Genomic DNA, 20162 nt, shown 5'->3' with positions numbered 1-20162 from the left:
ATATTTTAAAGGGTCATTATTTGGTCATCATGATTTGTTTTTATTATTCAATGCCAGTACTTGCAGGTTCTTAAAATGTGTTGAAAGTGCAATGCTTTTTCATGCTGTTTGAGCAAGTGTCATTTGTTAGAAAGATGCAAGAATAATCCAGTAACTATGAGGTTGAAAACTCTGAACATGAGGTATAGCTAATTTGTGGTTAATGAGTTGATCTAAAGTGTGCATGTTTTCTGGGTGTTCCGCATCTCCAAATAAATGGCAGATTTGTTTTGTTATCAGTTATTGCAGGTTATTTTTAACATTCATTTGGTGTTTAATACATTTATATTTTTACTTGGGAAAAATAAATAACAAAAAAAATCCTGGTTGTAAGTCTGATCATATTTATTTATGAAACATTTTGCTTTATTTTCGTTTTTTAAGTTACATCTGATTTGTATGTACAGCACAGTGTTGTTTTCTATGTTACCCGACCCCATGGCAGTCTCAAACTTGTTTCCACTTTCTGGGCTTTGTGCTATGAAGAACCATTTCCCGAACTGTCACCTATTGAATGTTTCCCCTTTTTAAGCAGCGTTATTGACGAATGCGTTTGAACCCACTGCCAATGCAGCGTCACCAATAATTTGTATACAAGTTGGTATTACGAACAGAAACTGGTTACGATTAGTTCGTGTGCTTGATGATAGTGGTTTATTGACAAGATAAGTATCAATGTTTCGAAAGAAAGTTTTCAGCCAGCGCATATCGGCTATATAACGAGGCTCAGAAACATGAACACATACAATATGTATAACAGAACAACACCTGAAATGTATGCAGAGATTGATTGAGAGGTGTATTCATTCTCGCAAGTAACTTTCGTGGTGTAGGAAGTAACTCGTGTATCAAGACAACGTACGCAAGTTAGGTTAAGTGAGGAGGCTAGGACAAGACGCGATGAGAGGAGATCATCGCCGATGGAGGAAATTGGGAAATACGCCCGAAGAGATGGAACGATGGGGGGTGTAGGAGTAAGATTTGTCGTGGCATCACGGAATCGTGGGCAACGCCGTGGGATGGAGTCATTCGCCCAACAGTGAACAGAATATGGCTGATGTATACGCCGGTGCATCCAAGTGCGTTTTGTGCATAACTAGCTTTCATACCCGGCTTCGCCCGGGACTTGGATTCACCACGCCCGGCCGCCTTTGTCTCCCCAGTGGCAATGTTCACACACCACACCAGTTCTAGATTTGAAGCTTTCGTGACTGCAAGGATTCATACTCTTAGGTTTTTTCGGTAAAGTCACGTAGGTTAAAAAAAAATATTAATAAATCCTATTTAAGAGCTTGTCTCTTGGATTTTTCTCACTTCATATAGTAAATTTAGCTGTGACGGTCCCACCTGGTGACGGAGACTTGTGTTGCCTCCGAAACGTCGTGATTTATTATTTTATTTCTTACCTACGTGACTTTACCGAAAAGTAAAATTAAGAGTAACACACCAGTTACTCGTTTGAGGCTGAGTCGACCTCGGGGAGGCCCAGGACCGGTTCAAATAATCGTCATCGGGGGGAATCGAACTCGGGTCGCCGAGGTCGCCGAGTTCGTAGCGCAGCGTGCTAACCACTGCACTACCACTCCCCCCCCCCTACACACACACGTGCGTCCATAGGTACACATACACGCGCTTGCTGCAGACACGCAACTTTCAGGGTGCGTACGGCAGTAAACGACTGAAATAATAAAGTAATGCTGCGCGAAGAACACCTGAGACCTGCAACACATTTGTATTTCACTTTACCCGCGATATACACATATCTAGAGTTTCTGTGACGTCACTCGATATGGCATACTCCCCCCCCTCACTAATAATCATGAGCATGTGACGTCAATCCACATCGAACAGCCCCCCTCATTAATAAGCATGAGCAGATGACGTCATCCAAATGGACACCCCCCCCTCATTAATAATAATTAGCGGCTGACGTCACTCCACATGGGGGGGGGGCGAGGCGCCTCCTCCCCCTCCTCGGCGTCAACTCACAACCTTCACTACAAAGGCAGAACCCTCACGTCACGCGATCTCCGTAACGCTGTTGAGACATAGAAGTGAAAAGGACGTCGTGATGAACAAGGGATTATAATTTACTTGGTTCTTTCGGTAAAGTCACTTAGAAGGGAAATAATAAAATAATAAAGATAAAACAATTAAATTCTCACGACGTTTCGATTGCAACACAAGCAATCATCAAGTGTGAAAACCACAGCAAGAACTGTGGGGTCGAAAATCGTCCAAAATCGTCATTTATGGACGGCCCCTATCTACATACGAGAGGTCGCAAACGGGTTTTGATTCCTTACCCGTACCCGTACCCGGCCGCACCAGGGTCGCAAATGGGTACCTGGCCGGGTACGGGTACCCGTTCCCTACCCGTACCAGTACCCTACCCGAAATGAGTGAAAAACGGTGACTCACCAGTGACTCACGGCCTACCCGTACCCGGCCGCACCAGGGTCGCAAACGGGTACCCGTACCCGGCCGGCTACGGGTAGCCGGGTATCGGGTAGGGTACAGGTATCAGGTACCCGATTGCGACCTCTGCCGCATACATACACGTGTCGGGCATGTCACGTGGGGTGGGGGGGGCTTACTCATGGTCCGGGGCCCCAAGCCCCCGTCGCGATTCGCATTGCGGGGCGCCCCAGTGAACGGCTCCGCCTCCCCATTGGCTCCGAGCCTCTCGCCGCTGCAGCCAATCGGCGCGCGCCTTGCTGGCCTACGTCAGAACACGTCAGAGAGTAGGAAAACGATGGCCGCTGTACGTGCGGGACCCGCGGCTTCCACTCCGGGCTCCCGCTCCAGCCCGCTCCGTCTCCTCCCCGCAGCGACGCTCACGGCGTGAGCACCAAGAGCGAGAGCCGCGTACGTAGCGACTCGGGACGGCGGCTAAGCCCCGGGGCAGGGGAGGCGGCGAGTACGCGGGCTGACGGCATCGTGGAGAAGTGGGGTGCGGGGTGAGGGGGGGGACTCCCGAGGAATCGATTCCGCCGCCCGTTAACGATTCAATCGATTCCCGTTGTGTCTGTGTATCTACGTGTGTGTCTCTGTGTGTCTATGTGTGTGTCTACGTGTGTGTCTACGTGTGTGTCTACGTGTGTGTATACGTGTGTGTCTCTTTGTGTCTCTGTGTGTGTGTCTCTGTGTGTGTGTCTCTGTGTGTTATCTTTCTGTGTTATCTCTCTCTGTGTTATTTCTCTGTGTTATTTCTCTCTGCGTGTGTGTCTGTGTCTCCGTGTCTGTTTTGTCTCTCAAATTTAGCAATCTTTGGAAGAACGAAATCAACCAGGTAGGGTGTTAACGGTTGAGCCGACTCTCTGTGTTGTATTTGCATTATATTTATAAGTTTGCTAGGTTTATTTTCTCTTTCATTTGTACCTGATGATGATTGCTTGTGTTGCAATCGAAACGTATGCTATTATTTATTTCTACGTGACTTTACCGAAAGAACCAAAGAGTAATTCCTGCAGTCACGAAAGCTCCAAATCAAGTTTAATCCACTATCTTCTTAACGTTACCAAGTGTAAGGGTCCACGGAGCTATTTAGCTCTTTTATATTTTTGGAAGAAGCGGCCACAAGCTCAACGCCATCGTGGAGAGTGGGGAACTCCCGAGGAATCGATTACCGTGGTTAAAACTACTAGACCATCTTCTTAACACTCATTGGTTCTTTCAATAAAGTCACGTAGGTATAAAACAAAACAAATTAAATCACGACGTTTCGGGCGCAACACACTTGGGAAACGTGATTTAACTTATTTTGTTTTCTACCTACGTGACTTTATTGAAAGAACCAAAGAATATTATGGATCCCTGCAGTCACGAAAACTTAAAATCTAGATTATCTTCTTAACTTTACCAAGTAAGGGCCACTGAGCTATTAAGTTATTTTTCATAAGCGACCACAGCTCAAATGAGTGGCTTTTTACTTGATTATAAACCGGATTGGACTTTTATGATTGTTGGGCATTTAACGATGCAGCCCCCCTTGAGCAGGGGAACCAAATATTTCGTCTTTCTTGGAGCGATTGCGAACAAACCCCACTACCAGCTACCGGTACCCTAATACATCGCATCTTCTCTGCGGCAAACATTCATTGGGTTTCGAGACTTGCAGGAGCTGCGTTGGATCTTGTAAAGTACTGCCGTGTTTATTTTGGAGAAAACCAGAGTATCTGGGAAGGTGTAACAACAGTCAAATGTACGAATAGATTGCTCCGCCAACCCACTTGCTGTTTTTCCATCTGGAGAGTGGCGTTTGATCATTTAGATATCTGCGTGATCCACCAACCCTCACATGCAAAGCGCTAATTCACAATTGTGCACCATCACAGCCGGATTAGTATGTAAAGTACTGCGGTGTACACTCATAAGCATCTGTTCAGTAATAATCTGGACGTGTGTCAATATCGTCACCTCCCGTAGTTGTTGGCCGTTTGGAAAACACGTTCCAAAGTGAGCAGTCCCCAAAGGAGAAATCGCCAGTGTCCGCGCCAAAGCCGCTCAGGATGTCAAAGGCGACGAAACGCAAGCACGTGGTGAAGGAGGTGCTGGAGGAGTTCGCAGCACCCATGGAGCAGCAGCAGATCGTCAAGGTATGCGTTTTGAACTTATTTCGCACCGTACGTAGCCGTGCCAATCGTAGCGCGAACAAATTCAACAGACTTGTCCAGACAATTCCCTGTAATTTGTTTGCTAAGCTTAAAGTTTAAACTCGAGAGACGTTGATGCAGTGGTATTATTTGGGAAAAGCTTAGTTTGCTAGGTCATTCCAGAGTTTAGAAATGTATGGCGATAACATGTTTTTAAATACCCCATTGCCATGAAAAGATGAGTAAAAGACATGTTCAGGAAGGTCTTGCATTGAGTATTTAACTTTGTGGGAGGACACCCATGCATAAAAGAGAGTAACACTCATCGTGCCATACAGATGCAGCAATGCATTCCTCCACACTTGCCTGGTTGGAAGACCAAGCCTACATCACCTGGTATTCACAGGCAGATTCTAATCCCAATACTACATCAGGCATAACCCTATCTAGATTCCAAGACATTACAAACGTTCAGTTGTATTCTAGATGCAGTATTGAAATGCTTAAATACACGGGATTGTTTGTATTATGCATAAACCGGTTAAGGTATAATTTAATGTTTTACTCGGTACTGTGTGATGTTTGACGAGCTTTTGTTTGAATACAGAGTTTAGTGAGCTGTTGACTTGTGTGCCTCAGGTGTTGGGCACACCTGGCAATAATCTGCATGAGGTGGAGACAGCTGCCGGAGAACACTTCCTCGTCACAATGCCCACCAAGTACCGCAAGAACATCTGGATTAAAAGAGGTGCGATATTGTGTAACTCCAATGCAGCTACATATCAGATAAGTGAAATAAGCTTGAATTCATATTGTTCACGATGGAAAAGTGAAATCGATTTCCTGCTCAAATGTGCGGAGGTGGTGTTCACCAGTTTATATCGCTGCGCCAGTCAGTGGTGGATATTTCCTAGTAGGGAAGGGGAGTGCGTATCCATTGAAAAAAACACGACTTCAACCTGAATTTGAACTCGCAACCTTCCGATTGCAAGATAAACGTTAACTCCACTGCAGAGCCACTCGGTTAAACTGAATAAAGGACTAAACAAAAATTAGGGTTAGGGTTGAATGCCTCTAATAGTTATATCCTGCTCATGAATAAGTTTGGTTTTATATGCAATCTGCTGCTGTTAATTTACATGATTGTCGCTGTTTTTAAATGTGTGTCTGCAGGAGATTTTGTGATGGTAGAGCCCATTGAAGAAGGAGACAAAGTCAAGGCAGAAATTGTGTCCATCTTGAACAGAGACCACATCAGATACCTCAAGAAGGAGGGTGTTTGGTAAGAACATGTGAATGTGCCATGTTGGTTGATGTTACATATAGGACTACCACTTGTCATTTGAATTTCAGTAATTGGGTTTGTTTCTCTCTTCTGTAGGCCTGTCAAGTTCAATGATGATGCAAGTGTAGAAGCTTCCAGCAAGACATTCCTGTAAGTATTTTTGTTTAGTTAAAGTTGTTTTGTTCCTTAAAACCTGTTCATCCATTAATTGCACTTGATCTGTTGTTCCGCATTGGCATGCTTGCCTATCTCCATGTTATAGTATACATTTTTTTGGCATGATAAGACAAGTTCTCTTGTGCTTCCCTGTGTAGCGAGCCAAAACTGGACCGTGAAGAAACCACCTGTGCAGCGAATGATGAAGAGGTCTCTGATGAAGATGACAGTGGAGACGATGACCTGTTTGTAAACACAAATCATGTGAACTCCGAGTACACTGCTAGTACTGATGAGGATGACAGTGAGAATAGTGATGTTGACAACAATGATGTAAACATGTCAAATGCGGAGAAAAGTTCCCAGCAGGCAGAGAGTGAAGAGGAGCCAGAACAATGATGCTTTCAAGTGAGATTCTTCATGTAAGCCAAGTTTAGCTTACAATGTGGAAGTTCTCCAACCTTAATTAAAAAGCCTTGTTTCACATTCTGTAAGCTTTATATACTGTAGATGGTTCACATTTGGTAGGGCAGGCATCTTACCAAAGTGAAAATACCGTTAAAAGCTGCATAAAAGTTCATTAAATGTTTGGCTTTGGGATTTTTTTTTTTTTATCCCACAAGTGTTCAGTTAGTGATTTGAGTTTAATTGCCTTAAGGCTTGTGAACAGATAATAAAACATTACATTTATACCATGTGCTTGTTTTCATTTCAATGTTTCTAGGGTGGGAAATATCCTTAGCATTTCTTGTTTTGGACCCTACTGGTGTATGTACGTGAAGAGATGACCACCATCTCAAATAGTCTTTAGACAATATTGTACAATTATAAACTTTATTTTCCAACATTTCTTTCCATGTACCATAGCAATTCCACTTTTTAAACAGTATGGACTGCTACACATTCACTCATGTTAAAATACTCGGGACTATAGAGCCCTAATTAAGCACCTTTGTTGAATGCTGGTGGAAGTTACCAAGGTTATTGAAGCAGTCACTGGACATCCATTTGCAGAGATTCAGTGAAAACTGAACCACTTGTCCATAATTCTTTCCACTGACATGAGCAATTTTACCTTGAGCCAGTACCCCGTCCCTCCTGTTATTGGTACAGGATGCATCTTTACCCACCCTAGTAAAGCATCTCCAGGTTGAAAAAAATTACGTTTCTGTAAATAAAGTTAATCCGGGCACCAATTGGTGTCAGCAGAGTTTCTTGGAGCCACTTTAAGATGCAGTGTACAGCTATTAAATAGCAAATGGATTTAACTTGTGATGAGCCAACTGCAAATTGTCAGGCTAAAGCAAACCAAAAAACAATGCACTATGGGAAACAATACACGTAGCACTTTGTGATGAAATTGCCAATTACGAACCATGACCTGAGATAGAATTCAAATGTAAGCTTTGTACTTGCATGTGTAAATGTGTTAAAATGTGTACTTTATCATATTTTTGTATAAAGTGCTCATTTATCATGATAGAAGAAAGTAAAACAAACCCATGTACTTTTCAATTTAATGCATAGTGTAACAAATGCAGGTTAATGTGCATCACTAAGCACACTACCCTGGCCAACAGGGAAAACAAAAATACCCACATGGACCAACTCCTTAACTGGGAAACATATGGGGGGGGGGGGGGAAGGACACTCATGAACCTTGAATTTAAAACAAACCATGTGACAATTTTAAATATGACATGAAGTACATTAAGTAACGATGTGGTTACCATGATAATTACATTTGTAATACTTGAATTTTCTTTATGGTTACGATTTGGTTAATTTTCATGGTTTAAAACAAGGTGTTCATTGGCTGTGCCGAGACATCGCATGCACATTTAGCAAGCATAACTATTTGCAAGCTAAACAAAATTCCTTAAATGTTACCTCAAATCAGCTGTTGCAATTAAAGCTAAAGGGCCACGGTTACATTAATAGTGTATAATTAAACATTTGCATACCATTACTGCATCCTATAAGAATCGCATTACATTCAAAACAAAAAAAGCAACACTCAAAACGGGCAGACAACGCGTCGGAGATTTAAGACTCGGGAGTTGGCGAAGTGGACGGCTCTGCTGCACAATCTTAAACGTCGGCCGATGCGGATGCACGCCACTGCCCTCCCGTGCTCGTACCACCGTTGAGTGACGCGAGATTGTCCGGAGCGCTGATGCTGGAAGCGCTCACCATGGGAGGACCCACTCGGGGCTGAGAGACGAGTGTTGCGTCTGACAGAGTCGGTGCAGGAGGTGGATCCCAGTCTTCCCAGCGCCGGTGGAAGTAGATGGCGGGCGTGCTTGTGCAGCTGAAGCCGTTTGCCTCCAGGCGCAAGCGACGACGACGCCTCTTCCCCTTCACCGCGACGCTACTCACGGCCACCCCCACGAGCACCAGCAGCACGAGGATGCAGGCAGCAGAGCCCAGCGCTACGGCCAGCGGGGAAACTAGGGCCGCCACCTCTGGTGCCTCTGTGGGTGCAGGGGCCGTCGTGGTGGCAGCACCGGTGGCCTCGACTTAATTACAGACGCGACGGTAACACCACGTGCTTTGCACCTTTTAAAAATGGAGACTTTTGAAATGACAACCCAGTGAGATTCATCTCGAAGGAAATGGGCTTTGCTAACAATGTTGGCTTTGCAGTCTCACTCCACGGGAGGCAAAGTGCTTGGTTCACCGATGATGGAAACCATATTTAAGTGTTGAGAATGACATTTAAAGCATATTTAGAACCCAAGGATGACCTTAGGTTCTCAATTGTATGGTTGAAATGTTGTCTAGTTAAACATATAGACTCAACTTAGTGTTCTAAAAAACTTAAATTCTGCATACACAAATCGAATAAACATCAATTCTGATAATGAATAAATTTTATGCAAGGGAGAAATTAGTAATAATTATTGTTAGGAACAGGTTATTTATATTTAAACACCGAAATGGGTGCTATGATGTGAAAGTATAACAGTTGTTTGTGCGCCAGCATAAGGGAACTTGCCTTGAGCGAGAACGCTTTGGCACTGGGTTCCTTTCCACGCGGGGTCGAGGTTGATGTAGTTTTCATTACAGAAGCAGACGTAGGAGCCCACCATGTTGTGGCAGAATGCGTTTGCGTCACACAGGTCCTCCCCCACGTCACACTCGTCCACATCTGAAATTGATGACGGACGAGTTGGATACAAAAGCTTGCTCACGCGAGCACACCGAGCCAACAAGGGTTCATCCGTGCGCTCCCAAAAACAAGGAGCGCCGATGCATCGTGGGCGTGCTCACACCCATGCTCAAGCTTACACATGGTAACTCTGGGAACTGTACCAAAAAAGGCAAAACCAACTGCTTTGAATTTTCTGAAAGGGGAGAAGATTTTACTAAAGTGTCAATCCAATGCAAATAAGCATCAGCCATTCAAATCATTATTGGATGTAGGGCGGTTCAATCCATCACCATCTCTCATGGACACTGTGGTGTAACAATCTAAATTGCTCATGCAGTAAATAGCCTCACCTCTACGTCCGCAGTAGTCAACCCTCAATACATCACGACGGAGTTATAAAGTGCTCTTCATGCAGACCTTTCGCAATAAATAAAGCCATTTATCAATCCAGAATAAAAAAAACCCAAATAAATGGGTTCATTCAATAATTTGCCTGCATTTTGCACAAAAAATCCAACAGCAAAAATATTTACTCTTGCACAATATTGATGAAAATAATATTGCGTGCATGTTTTTGCTTGGCAGTGCATGGCCACTGTGGCTTGTGTTGCAATGTGGGTGGTGGTGGTGGGCAGTACCGGTCACATCGATGGAGAGGAGCTGGAGCCTCAGGGCCCCGTCCGCGGACTCCAAGTGCTGGCCGGGAAGATTGCGCAATGATCGCTGCAGCTGGCGCGCGCTGGCGCGGGGCAGGTGCCGGAAAAAGACGTGGAACTTCGTTTGCACCTGCAGACCCTGCGCCACCCTGCACGCGGGAAATTCACAGCGACGACAATCGCATTTTCACAGCTGGAGAGCTCGGCGAGATGGCTCACTACACATAAAACCTATTCATAGGAACATGTCAACAAAATGTAGAACCAAGGGATAATAGCGGCATCGCATTTAACCCTTACCAGACCAAGGTGGAGAGAAAGTAGAGTCGTTAGTGCAAAAAACACAGCAACCTGAATTGTTTTCCTGGCCATGGGAAATATATCAGTGGCTAATGATATCTGAACCCGTTCTGGGTACAGTCTTTACAAACCAGCATGCACCAATGTGTGTAAATATTCAACCACCCATCCACCCGCTATGATCAACACGGCATAGGAAGGTCTTCATCTACCAGTGGCGTGAAAGGGCTGTATATAAACCCTTACCAGCCTGCTTGTCTTGGCAGAACACTCAGGAAATTACTTCCATAATAATCGCTTGCGTTTTTCTCCATCTGCAAATGGGGGAGCACAAGATAATTTAACAAACGTGCGGTCAACATCGACCAAATTAAGAGCAGCATTCTTGCACTTGGGTGATACGCGTTAGTTTTGGTCATTTCGTGTTGGCAAAGTAAATTTCGAAGTACAGAAAACCTTTCCCTCTCTCGTAGATTTAGTGCGAAATTTGACCGAGGAAGAGTTCGCCGTTTGCCCCCGTGGCTCAACCACTCAATGTACCACGAGATTCCTGTATGCATCGTAACTGTACTGCTCGCGATGCTGCTGCTGCCGTAGAAAAACACGCGGTGCCGTATCGTCTCCTAAGCATCCAATCGTGGGTCCTAGGTCACGTGTTCCCAGCCGCACGATTTTTCTATCTGTAGTGTACACTAGATTGTTTTCATTCTATACATTTACCATACAGGTTACATTTAATACTAGAAAATATTAATATTCTACATTCAAAATACTTCCTGTTCAATGTTTGGGTTGAACCAAACCCGAGTTTTTTCCTATTTGCTTTGTCTTTGCGGATCTGCCAATTGAAGCTACTTTCAAGAACGTAACCCCGCAATGGGCAAGGGTTTGCAGTAGCCAATTAAAAAAGTGATGAGAGACACTGCAGGACATCCATGCGAAGAAAAGAGACAAAACATATTCATATGGTTCAGCAGCAACAATATCCTCACCAGCTGGGAGAGGTGTGAAGAGAGGAGCCTCACAATGCGGCCAAAAGAAAGCCCTTCCCTTGCCTTCTTTTGAAGCATGGAGTCCACGGACATCTCAAACCAGGTGTACTCTGAAGTACAAAGAAAAAGACCCCCCGTATAGCCTTAACATGTTGAGGCAAGTGCTGTTAGCGAACATCTATAAAGGCCGACACGGCACACGAGAGGGGGTGGGTGGCCAGCACCACACCCAGCCGCCATCGTCTCCCCAGTGACGATGTTTACATACCACACTAGGTACTGATTTAAGGCTCAGTCGACCTAGGAGAGGCCCAGGACCGGCACAGATAATCATCACCTGGTGTTGGCTGCGAGCAGGAATCGAACTCTGGTTGCTGGGTTAATAGCGCAGCATGCTGCGCTACACGACACCCACACAGCCATTCACCACACCATGTTCACGCCATGTAGCATCACACGCTCCTGTGCAACCATCATCATGATCCAATTTCACCAAGTTGACAAGGTGCCCATCGCTCCCTCTGGGATCTTACTGTGTCAGTGAGACTAATCATTTAAGGCTAGGATACAAATGTGAAACAAGCCACACACTTACACGCTGGTCGGCATAGGCAGTGGGTGGGGAAGGCGAATAAAATGCAGTCCTCTCTCAAATCGATTGACCAGCTTACATTCAAACATAACCTATATGGGAAAATCTCTTGAAGCCAGAATCATGAGCAAGTTCAAAAGGTCACAAGCAGAGGCTGCAACTCCTTGGCCGTGTCACATAACTCCCCCCCCCCCCCCCCCAATTTTATTTCCCCAACCCCCAGAATAATATATATTTTACACGCCCTCTATACTGATCGGCATGATATGAAGTGGCCAACCCAAGCCTTGTGTCAACTCACCTCGAGGTCTGAAAGGCCCTGTGCCAATGTCCAGTGACTGGGGTTTGTCCTCATTTTTTGCAGTGGGAAATGGCCCTAAAGGAAATAATTGCATACAAAAAACACCACCACTCAGTATATTTACATATTAATGCAAGTCTTTAAAACATAAACAAAACATTACAATTACTTAATACAATGTTTATCACGCAGAGAAGAAACTAGTTTGAACGTGAGACAATTCTGATGTTGACATAAGTGTGATTGCAGTAGCCTCCCCAATCATGCAAAATCATATATTGGGAGGCCTTCATCCAGTAGGGGTGAAACCGGGGAATTCATGATAAAATTATAATAGTTAAGAACAGCAAGCCCATCAAGATTGACTTCCTAAACTGTTCACTTTGACTTGCACATACAGTATGTGGAATGCATCCTTTTAATCGGTGTTCTTCATTGCAAGGCCCGTGGCCCCCGACAATACACAAATGTGAAAACACCCCATCGTGCTGTCAAATCCAACGGTTTAAAATGTGTGGTGGCCCTCATACGGATGTCTTTCCGGCAAAAGTGGCTGCTCCTATGAAAATTAGTTAAGAACACTGCTGTAAATTAACACTCAAAACTCACCATCGGATGAACTCGTCCCGTTTGCAGTAACAGTGCTTGAAGAAATTCCCACGCTTTCTGTTGGCATAAAGTCTCTAATGACCGGCTTTGATGACCAAACATCATATTTGTTGGCAGGGAACAATTGGGCGCTGTACATCAATGGGGAGCCAGAGGCAGCCTCGGGTAGGATGCTCAAGCGGTTTGAAGCAACCAATACATCCGAAACTGTTCTCTCTGCTGAGGCAGATGTGGTCACTGTAGTGGAATGGATTAGAGATTGTGTGGTGGTGGCAACTATGCGAGCCTGTGCAGTCACAGAAGGTTTTGTCAATACGTTATACGTTCCTGCGAGGGGAAAACTGTGCCACCTTGTACGTGATGCCTGCAAATACCTACCTTTATGTATACGTGTAACATGTGTGCTGAAAATTGATTTATTTTTAATAGCGTTGTGCGAGAGTCCACGTAGAGAAGCCTCAACAGGAAACGCAATTAACGGCTGAGATTTTATCAAAGATGCCACTGCAGAAGCCCTTGTCATTTGTTTGCCCGAAGCCATTCGTCGTTTTGTCCCCTTGATCAGTTCACTAATTTTCCAAAGTAATGAAGTGCGTGTCGATGACTGTGAAAGATTGTCAAACGCCTGTGCAGTTCCTCTAGACTCACTCCCAATAGCTGTGCGAGAAGATGGATATCTGTCCACGCTCACCCCGTGGTAATCTGTTGGGAGAGTCTGGGTACTACTGCCTGACAGAGCCAGTGTTGTAACTTTGTTCAACTGCATAAAATGTTGGGACATCACTTGAGACTGTACAAACGAAGGCTCTATCTCAAATGCAGGTCCCAAGGAACCCTTGGTGGTGGAAGTTACATCATCCTCAAGGACCTTGTCAGAAAACGCATTTAAAAAATTATGTATACCGCTCTCCGATTTTACAGAATTTGTAACCATTGTTACGGAAGTGGGTGAAATTAAATTTATTTCTAAGACTGACGCAAGTGTGTTTTTTGTTAAAAATAATGGGGTTGGCTGAATAACATTGGGAGGCCCCACTAATTTGCTTTGGAGCATTGGTTTTAAAAAGCCTGGTGTGTGAGCTTTTGCAGCTGCCACTGGTGTTTCATTAACAGCTTCTGCAGCCCTCAAATTAACACCTGATGATTTAGGTGAAGGGAGTTCAACATGATTATGGGTTTGGTGGAAATTTACACTCTGATCTCTAACAGTCACAGACATAGACAAACGAGTTTGTGTTTTTAAAACTGGCAATGCAGTAATGTGCTCGGGTACTTCTACACCAGATATATATGGAACATTTTTCTCAAGTAAAATAGCAGAGGTGACGTTATCAACTTTAGAGCCCAGTGGAACTAAACGTTGCTCAAACTCAATTTCCAAAGCCGTTTTGTGACGCGTCTCATTTGCCAGCTCGAATGGAGAATAACGAACATCATGATATGGAATGTCTTGTTGGATGCCTTCTTCAGTGCCACGGCCTTCATTAACTTCCAAATCCCATTCATTTGTTAAGGAATTAATGTCAAGGGGAGTCTGATTAACAAAGTCTTCGATTTCAGAACTTAGTAACACCATCCTGTCACTGTCTGCATCAGAAGCAGGTTGTCGAATTACGTTGATCAATGTTGAGTTAACACCAGACTCCCCGCAGTTCAGCCTGCTCAAGTCCAGTGTATCCCACTCGTCTAAAACAAAGTATTCTCCCCAGAAGCGACGTGGAGCAGCAGAATTGAGTGCCTGGCGGTCGCCACTCACGAGCAGTACGCTTAGCCCAGAGCCTTTGGGGGTGTAGTAGTACGTGTCGTGGCCCCAGCATGACAGCACCATGGCCATGATGTTTCGTCTAGGAGACTCCTCAAAGATCAGCCGGTCGCTGTGCAGGCAACACTCGTCTCCTCCAGTGAAGCCGCAAATTTTCACAACGATGCTCTGAGTCTCCCTGACCTGGAGGTTCCAGCTGCACCACCCCAGCTCTGGGTAGCTGTCTGGGAAGTTGGGCGAGTAGAAACGCCCGGACTTGCCTTGCAGCTCAAACTGACAGCTCTCGAGGGGATAAGCCATCCGAGGAACCGCGTAGTTGGGTGCTGCAAAACAGTGGATAACTTATTGGTATTCAATCACCCCGAACATGTGACAAACTTTATATCAATCTAATTGTTACATAGGTGAGGCCTATGATCATATTTTAAGGTCTCCAATGAATACAATGTGATTTTACCTGGTTATAAAATAGAAGGTTATGAATTTCATTGTATATTGATATGGATTGGCATAGGTTACACAAATTAAACTTACACACAGTCACTCAAAGCTGGCGAGTAATTCACAGCTTAAAATACATTTCGGTTTCAAACTCCAACACGGACAGGGCAAGACACTTTCTCAGCATTTACTACATGGGCCAGAGCAGAAATTGGTACCACTTGAGGAAGCGAACTAAACTATTTTTTTATTTTACCAGGTAACACTCACCGAGCTATATAGATCTTTTCAGAAGCGACCTGGCCACAAAATGATAGCTCAACGAAGTAGCTCATCCTGTGAAAATTTACAGCAGAAAAATCCACGTGACCCCAGGGAAAACATGCAAACTCCAAATATACAGGTGTCAAGGTTGGGATTGAAGCCACGATATCCTGTATACCAGGCGAGGTAGTTAACATCTCACCACCATCTCGAGTAAGAGCATGATAACCCACTCATTACAAATGGTTCTCACAATTCAATGTCATTGACCACAGAGAAACTGTAACCGCTCAAGTTCTGCCACCTCAGATTGTACCGGCAAAGAAAAATCTGCTCTGGGATCACAAACTATCTTCTTGAATCCCTGCAGTCACGAAAGCTTTAAATCGAGATCACAAACTAATTACCGCAATGCCGGCGAGGCAGCGACGTAGCCCCCCTGTCAGCGCGACCGTCAGGAGGAGGAGGAGGTCGGTGTCCCTTCTGCCTCGAGTAGCTCAGACGCAGGGACCGCGTGCGCAGCCGCAGGCGCAGGGGTGAGGGCAGCCAGTGCTGCAGGTACGAGTGCACAAGCTCGCCCAGGAGGTGCCGCCCGTCCTCGTCATCGTCCGCCACCAGGCGGAACACGGGGTATCCTCCGCCCAGGTGCACGATGCGCTCTGCCAGCGACGGTGCAGGCCCCATAGCCGACCGCTCACTGATCACAGCCTGGTTTCCATCCGCTGGAATACCGTGGGGGGGCATCGGCGGAAACTTGCCGCTGGCTCCAATATCGCAGCCGGCCTCCAGCCACTCCTGGATGTAGTGGTCACCGGCGGCGGCATCAGCCCTGGCGCTAGGCACGGCGAGGTAGCGCACCTTCACGTAGCTGTGCAGCGCGTGGAAGCTGTGCACCGGGGGAATTGATTCGGGGACGAATGCCACGTGGAGGCGGTTGGTGGGCATCGCAAAGAGCGCGCTGGAGCAGCGGTGGGCACACACTTCCAAGGCCACACGTCCGCCCAGCTCTCCCCACCGCCCACCAGGGCCAGCCGTCCTCCTCAGCCTGTCGCCGGCCTCACCGGATTCATCCGTGCCGGCCATCGGGGTGAGCACCACGAAGGAGTTGTGCTCGGCCGTGCAGCTGCCGTCGCTCGGGCAGCCCAGGCACACGTGGACGAGCAGGCAGTAGTCGGTCGGCACGGTGAGAGTGCACTCTGACCACAGCCCGGCACTGGCCTCGCTGCTTCTGGCGTAGAGCAGGCAGAAGGGCTCTAGAACTCCCTCAAAACCGTCGACCTTGCGCTGGCACGGAGTCTGTGGCATCGCCAGAGGATCCAGCCCTGCAAGGTGGAAGGGGGGGGGGACTCAAATCAGCATCTTTGGTCCAGCCAACGCTTACAAAAGTTAGTCATGCACAATTTATCATCTCGTGCTTTTTGCAACTAAGGGAATGTTTGTCACGGAATTTATATTGATATTGACGGTCAAGTCGTGAGAAAAATAAGTATCGGAAAAGCCACGATATGACCCCATGGTGCTTTGTTCAAATTCCCTTACCAGCGTGAGCTCCGTGCCACTATCATAGCTTTTGACACGAGCCTATTATATATATTCAAATAAGCACTGCAGATCCTCTTTGTGTTCAGCGATGTGTGTACGAGTGTGAATATATAATTTTGTTTCCACATTTCCGCTACGGGACAGAGAAGGGGAAACGTCTGGACATTTGCCAATGTCTACACTAATATGAGCCACCCAACCAGCCACAATTTTTTTAAACGGTTCTTAAAATGTAGCATTCACAACGGGTTCTCACAAGCGAGACGTTGTTCAAAGTCTGCCTCCTATATGCAAGTGCACTCGTTTTAAACGTATTATATTACGTCCGATATACACTGCACCGCATTTATGGCCATACAATGTCTACAGACACGGTGGTAAGTTTTCAAACTTGTAAAACGACGTCCCTACATGAACAGAAGACCCAAGGCTGATGGCACAGCACTGTACACTACTCTACCTTGAATTGAACACGAGTCAGAATTTAGCACAATTCGACACACAAATTACTCTAACCTTTTATTTCAGCTCACCAAACCAACTCACTACCCCGTATTACAGAAACAAGCGGCCTTTTCACGATGGAGCGATGTGGTGGTGGAAGTTTTGAATTAATCGTCGACCATGATCCAATCCACTGCTAGATGAAGGCCTTCCAAGCAGTCGGCATCGCACACAAGTTTGCAGATATAACGATCCGCATAGCACCTGCACACATTCGGATTTGATCGCTCCATCTCCCGAGGAGATGTCCTCCGAGGGGATGGGTATTGCTAAGAGAGCTTCGAGAAAACCACCGCCGAGTTCCAAAAGACGATCTTTGTCCGTCAACAAGAGCCACCATCACGGCCCAACGTTGTGCATAACACGTGACATTGAAGGATAAAACAAGCAAACTTGGCCAACTGACCGTTCCTCTGAAGAGCCTGGCGAAGTCGGATTTCGCTGGCCGCATAATCAAACTGCAGGACAATAAAACAATGAACACCACGTCTCACCTTTGATTACAGATCCTCAACAAAGTGTATTTAAAATCCTTTTTTTTAAACCACTAACGGACGTCTATTATATTAATGTCCACAGTGAGCATTTATATCAATGCGGCAGGTTGTGTTAGCTCAGAAGGAGGCACAAATTGTGTGTTAAAGTTACTCACTGGGGGCTGGGCTGTGGGGACATCAGTGCAGAAGCCCAGGACCAGTCTCGGCAGCCCAAGCAGCAGCAGCAGCTTCAACATCCCTCCTAACCTCCTCTCTCGACTCACAACCTCTCCCACCTCCTCACAACCCTCTCCTACCTCCTCACAATATATCCCACTGCGTCTGCGACACCACGGTACAATTCTCGTGAACTTTTCACGACGTAAAGCAAAGGTGGGATTCCTCTACACAGTGATCAAAAAACCCGCCCATCACCAGGTGATGGGCCCCCATTTCCCGCTGGTGATTGGATAACAATTTAAAAAAAACACATTATCAGGGGGTGGCCAGAAAGAGAACAGATCCAAATGCAATCTCCAACCACTCCCACCTGAAGTCCATTAATTAATTGTCATCGGTGGCACTAAATGGTCCAATAATGCAGTCATGTAATTGGCTTTCACATTGAACATATACAATCCGGACATTCAAAAAGCTTCATCTTGAGCGTATCGTCACGAGCAATTGCTGCTACAACTCTATCTATAGACACCAAAGGAAATTAACAGCCTTTCATGTTTTATTTTCAAAATGGGTACTAACGTCATTATTAATCTGAATGCGCTTGAAAATCACAAATTCCACAACGTTGCCATTTAAAATGGCAGTCACCATTGCATATTAATATTGTCCAATTAAGAAAGTTTTTTGTTTAATATTTTGTCCAGATACAAAAACAACGCGGTAGTTCGCTGGTATTAACTAGAAAGCCTTCCATAACTCAGCTATCATAAAAAAAATCTTCTGAGACTTTGTAACATTTCAGTTTCCTTTAATGTTCAAATAAAGCAACCTTTCATTTTCCTTTGATGGTTGTAAGCCTTAAGTAGTATTTCATGTGTGCGTATAAACTCCCATTTATGTATTCGTCAATAAATGGTCTTACAAAAAAAATAGGCGACTTTTCGGCCAATCGTCGTACTTCATACCACATCATAGGCGAACCCTTCACCTTCCCTTATTTTAAAATATTTCCCATATAAAGACCAGAGTGTTGATGCCGAATGCTTTGAGTGTTTCGTCGTTTTTGCGCCGTTGTAGACGCAACAAAAATCAGCATCGCCAATAAGTGAAATTGCAAATGCGTGGCTGCAGATGGCGCAGCGAACGCAGACATTTAACTTCGGTAAGTTCTCAACAGAACAGACACACGAGAAGGACCGGGGTGGCGTTTGCGGGATCGGTTAAAGGTGCAGCCCTTGCAATTTCTCGCTCACCCCGCTGCTTGACGGAAGGGTCTCCACTAGAGGGACCTCCAGAGAGCCCTGTGGTAATTCTAGATTTGAAATTTTCGTGACTGCAAGGATCCATACTCTTGTTTTTTCGGTAAAGTCACGTAGGTTAAAAAAAGAAAACAAATACATTAAATCACGACGTTTCGTGTGTAACCTCCGAAACGTCGTGATTTAATTTATTTGTTTTATTTTTTTAACCTACGTGACTTTACCGAAAAAACCAAAGAGTATGAGCCCTGTGGTAGTAGCGATGAAATATTGACAGGGAAGCAACTGACTGATGCTGAGGGTGACTTGAAGTGATTCCGTGCCACTGTTCGATGGGAACTGTGATGGCGAGAAGGCCCTCTAGAGGGCATTGACCCTACTCGTCCACGCTTGTCAGACGTCAAATAAGAAGTGAGACGAAGCTCACACTTTTACCATTTATACTGCTGGGTTGGAAGTCGAATCGGTTACACTTATGGGTCGCAAATCTATTGTGCGAACCATTACACCACGGCACAGCGTGCTTTGTGCGTGATAATGTACATGCCTTTCATTTTGTTTGGTGTAAGTCATCACATCATTAAAACGCCATGGCTAGAAGAGGCGCTATAGCATCTATAATGACGGAGTGGATTCCATGAAATGGAAACGCGTTCCAGAGGACGTCTGTCCTTGGAGATAGAGCGATTAAATGAGATCGATGGCAGCTGCTGGGTGGAATTTTTATTGCATGGATGGTAAGATGGCAGTGGATTGACCATGTTTATAGCCACAAAGCACTGTTATTATCATGCCCCATGGTGTATGGTGCAGACTCAAACTCGTGTCCATGCTCTATGGCCTCTCTGTGCGCTATGAATAAAAGGAATTCCCCGAAACGCCTGATATATATTTTCTCATTCAAGGGCAGCGTTTGTTGTCGTATGTGTTGAGTTTCTTATGTGTGCCTGTGCACCTCTGCCAAAAATTGTGCCCACAACTGTGAGAAAAAAACATTTGCTGATATTCCTAGCACATACACATTTTGCACGTGCTGTGAAGAAGGTCAATTG

The 20162-nt window shown here is 45.4% G+C and overlaps 3 protein-coding genes across 8 annotated transcripts; 1 reads left to right on the top strand and 2 right to left on the bottom strand.

Moving 5' to 3' along the window:
• The first annotated feature begins 2751 nt into the window (after positions 1-2751).
• On the top strand, positions 2752-6765 carry EIF1AD (eukaryotic translation initiation factor 1A domain containing). 2 transcript variants are annotated; one of them, XM_078858337.1, is made up of 6 exons: positions 2752-2907; positions 4468-4637; positions 5274-5382; positions 5808-5916; positions 6016-6069; positions 6234-6765. In XM_078858337.1, the coding sequence occupies exons 2-6, from the start codon at positions 4551-4553 to the stop codon at positions 6472-6474; spliced, it is 600 nt and encodes a 199-aa protein (XP_078714463.1). In that variant the 5' UTR covers positions 2752-2907; positions 4468-4550; the 3' UTR covers positions 6475-6765. The 2 variants fall into 2 exon arrangements, with proteins under 2 accessions (XP_078714463.1, XP_078714464.1); XM_078858338.1 differs by lacking the exon at positions 2752-2907 and adding an exon at positions 3222-3331.
• A 1336-nt stretch (positions 6766-8101) lies between these two features.
• Positions 8102-13434, bottom strand: LOC144933507 (uncharacterized). Of its 5 annotated transcripts, XM_078858331.1 has the most exons (7): positions 12680-13434; positions 12071-12145; positions 11178-11287; positions 10432-10499; positions 9868-10034; positions 9074-9226; positions 8102-8549 (listed from the first exon to the last, which is right to left on the bottom strand). In XM_078858331.1, exons 1-7 carry the CDS (start codon positions 13218-13220, stop codon positions 8167-8169), a joined length of 1497 nt encoding a protein of 498 aa, XP_078714457.1. In that variant the 5' UTR covers positions 13221-13434; the 3' UTR covers positions 8102-8166. The 5 variants fall into 5 exon arrangements, with proteins under 5 accessions (XP_078714457.1, XP_078714460.1, XP_078714462.1 ...); XM_078858334.1 differs by lacking the exon at positions 12680-13434 and having other exon boundaries at positions 12071-12515; XM_078858336.1 differs by lacking the exons at positions 11178-11287; positions 12680-13434 and having other exon boundaries at positions 12071-12515.
• LOC144933340 (uncharacterized) lies at positions 13249-18259 on the bottom strand. Its single transcript, XM_078858023.1, has 5 exons — positions 17845-18259; positions 17599-17650; positions 15554-16468; positions 13583-14764; positions 13249-13283 (listed from the first exon to the last, which is right to left on the bottom strand). The coding sequence occupies exons 1-5, from the start codon at positions 17923-17925 to the stop codon at positions 13249-13251; spliced, it is 2265 nt and encodes a 754-aa protein (XP_078714149.1). The 5' UTR covers positions 17926-18259.
• Positions 18260-20162: the final 1903 nt, after the last annotated feature.

The sequence above is a fragment of the Lampetra fluviatilis genome, chromosome 7 (genome assembly GCF_964198595.1).
Source record: "Lampetra fluviatilis chromosome 7, kcLamFluv1.1, whole genome shotgun sequence".
Classification (NCBI taxonomy): domain Eukaryota; kingdom Metazoa; phylum Chordata; class Hyperoartia; order Petromyzontiformes; family Petromyzontidae; genus Lampetra; species Lampetra fluviatilis.
This window is presented reverse-complemented; position numbering and strand designations above follow the sequence as displayed.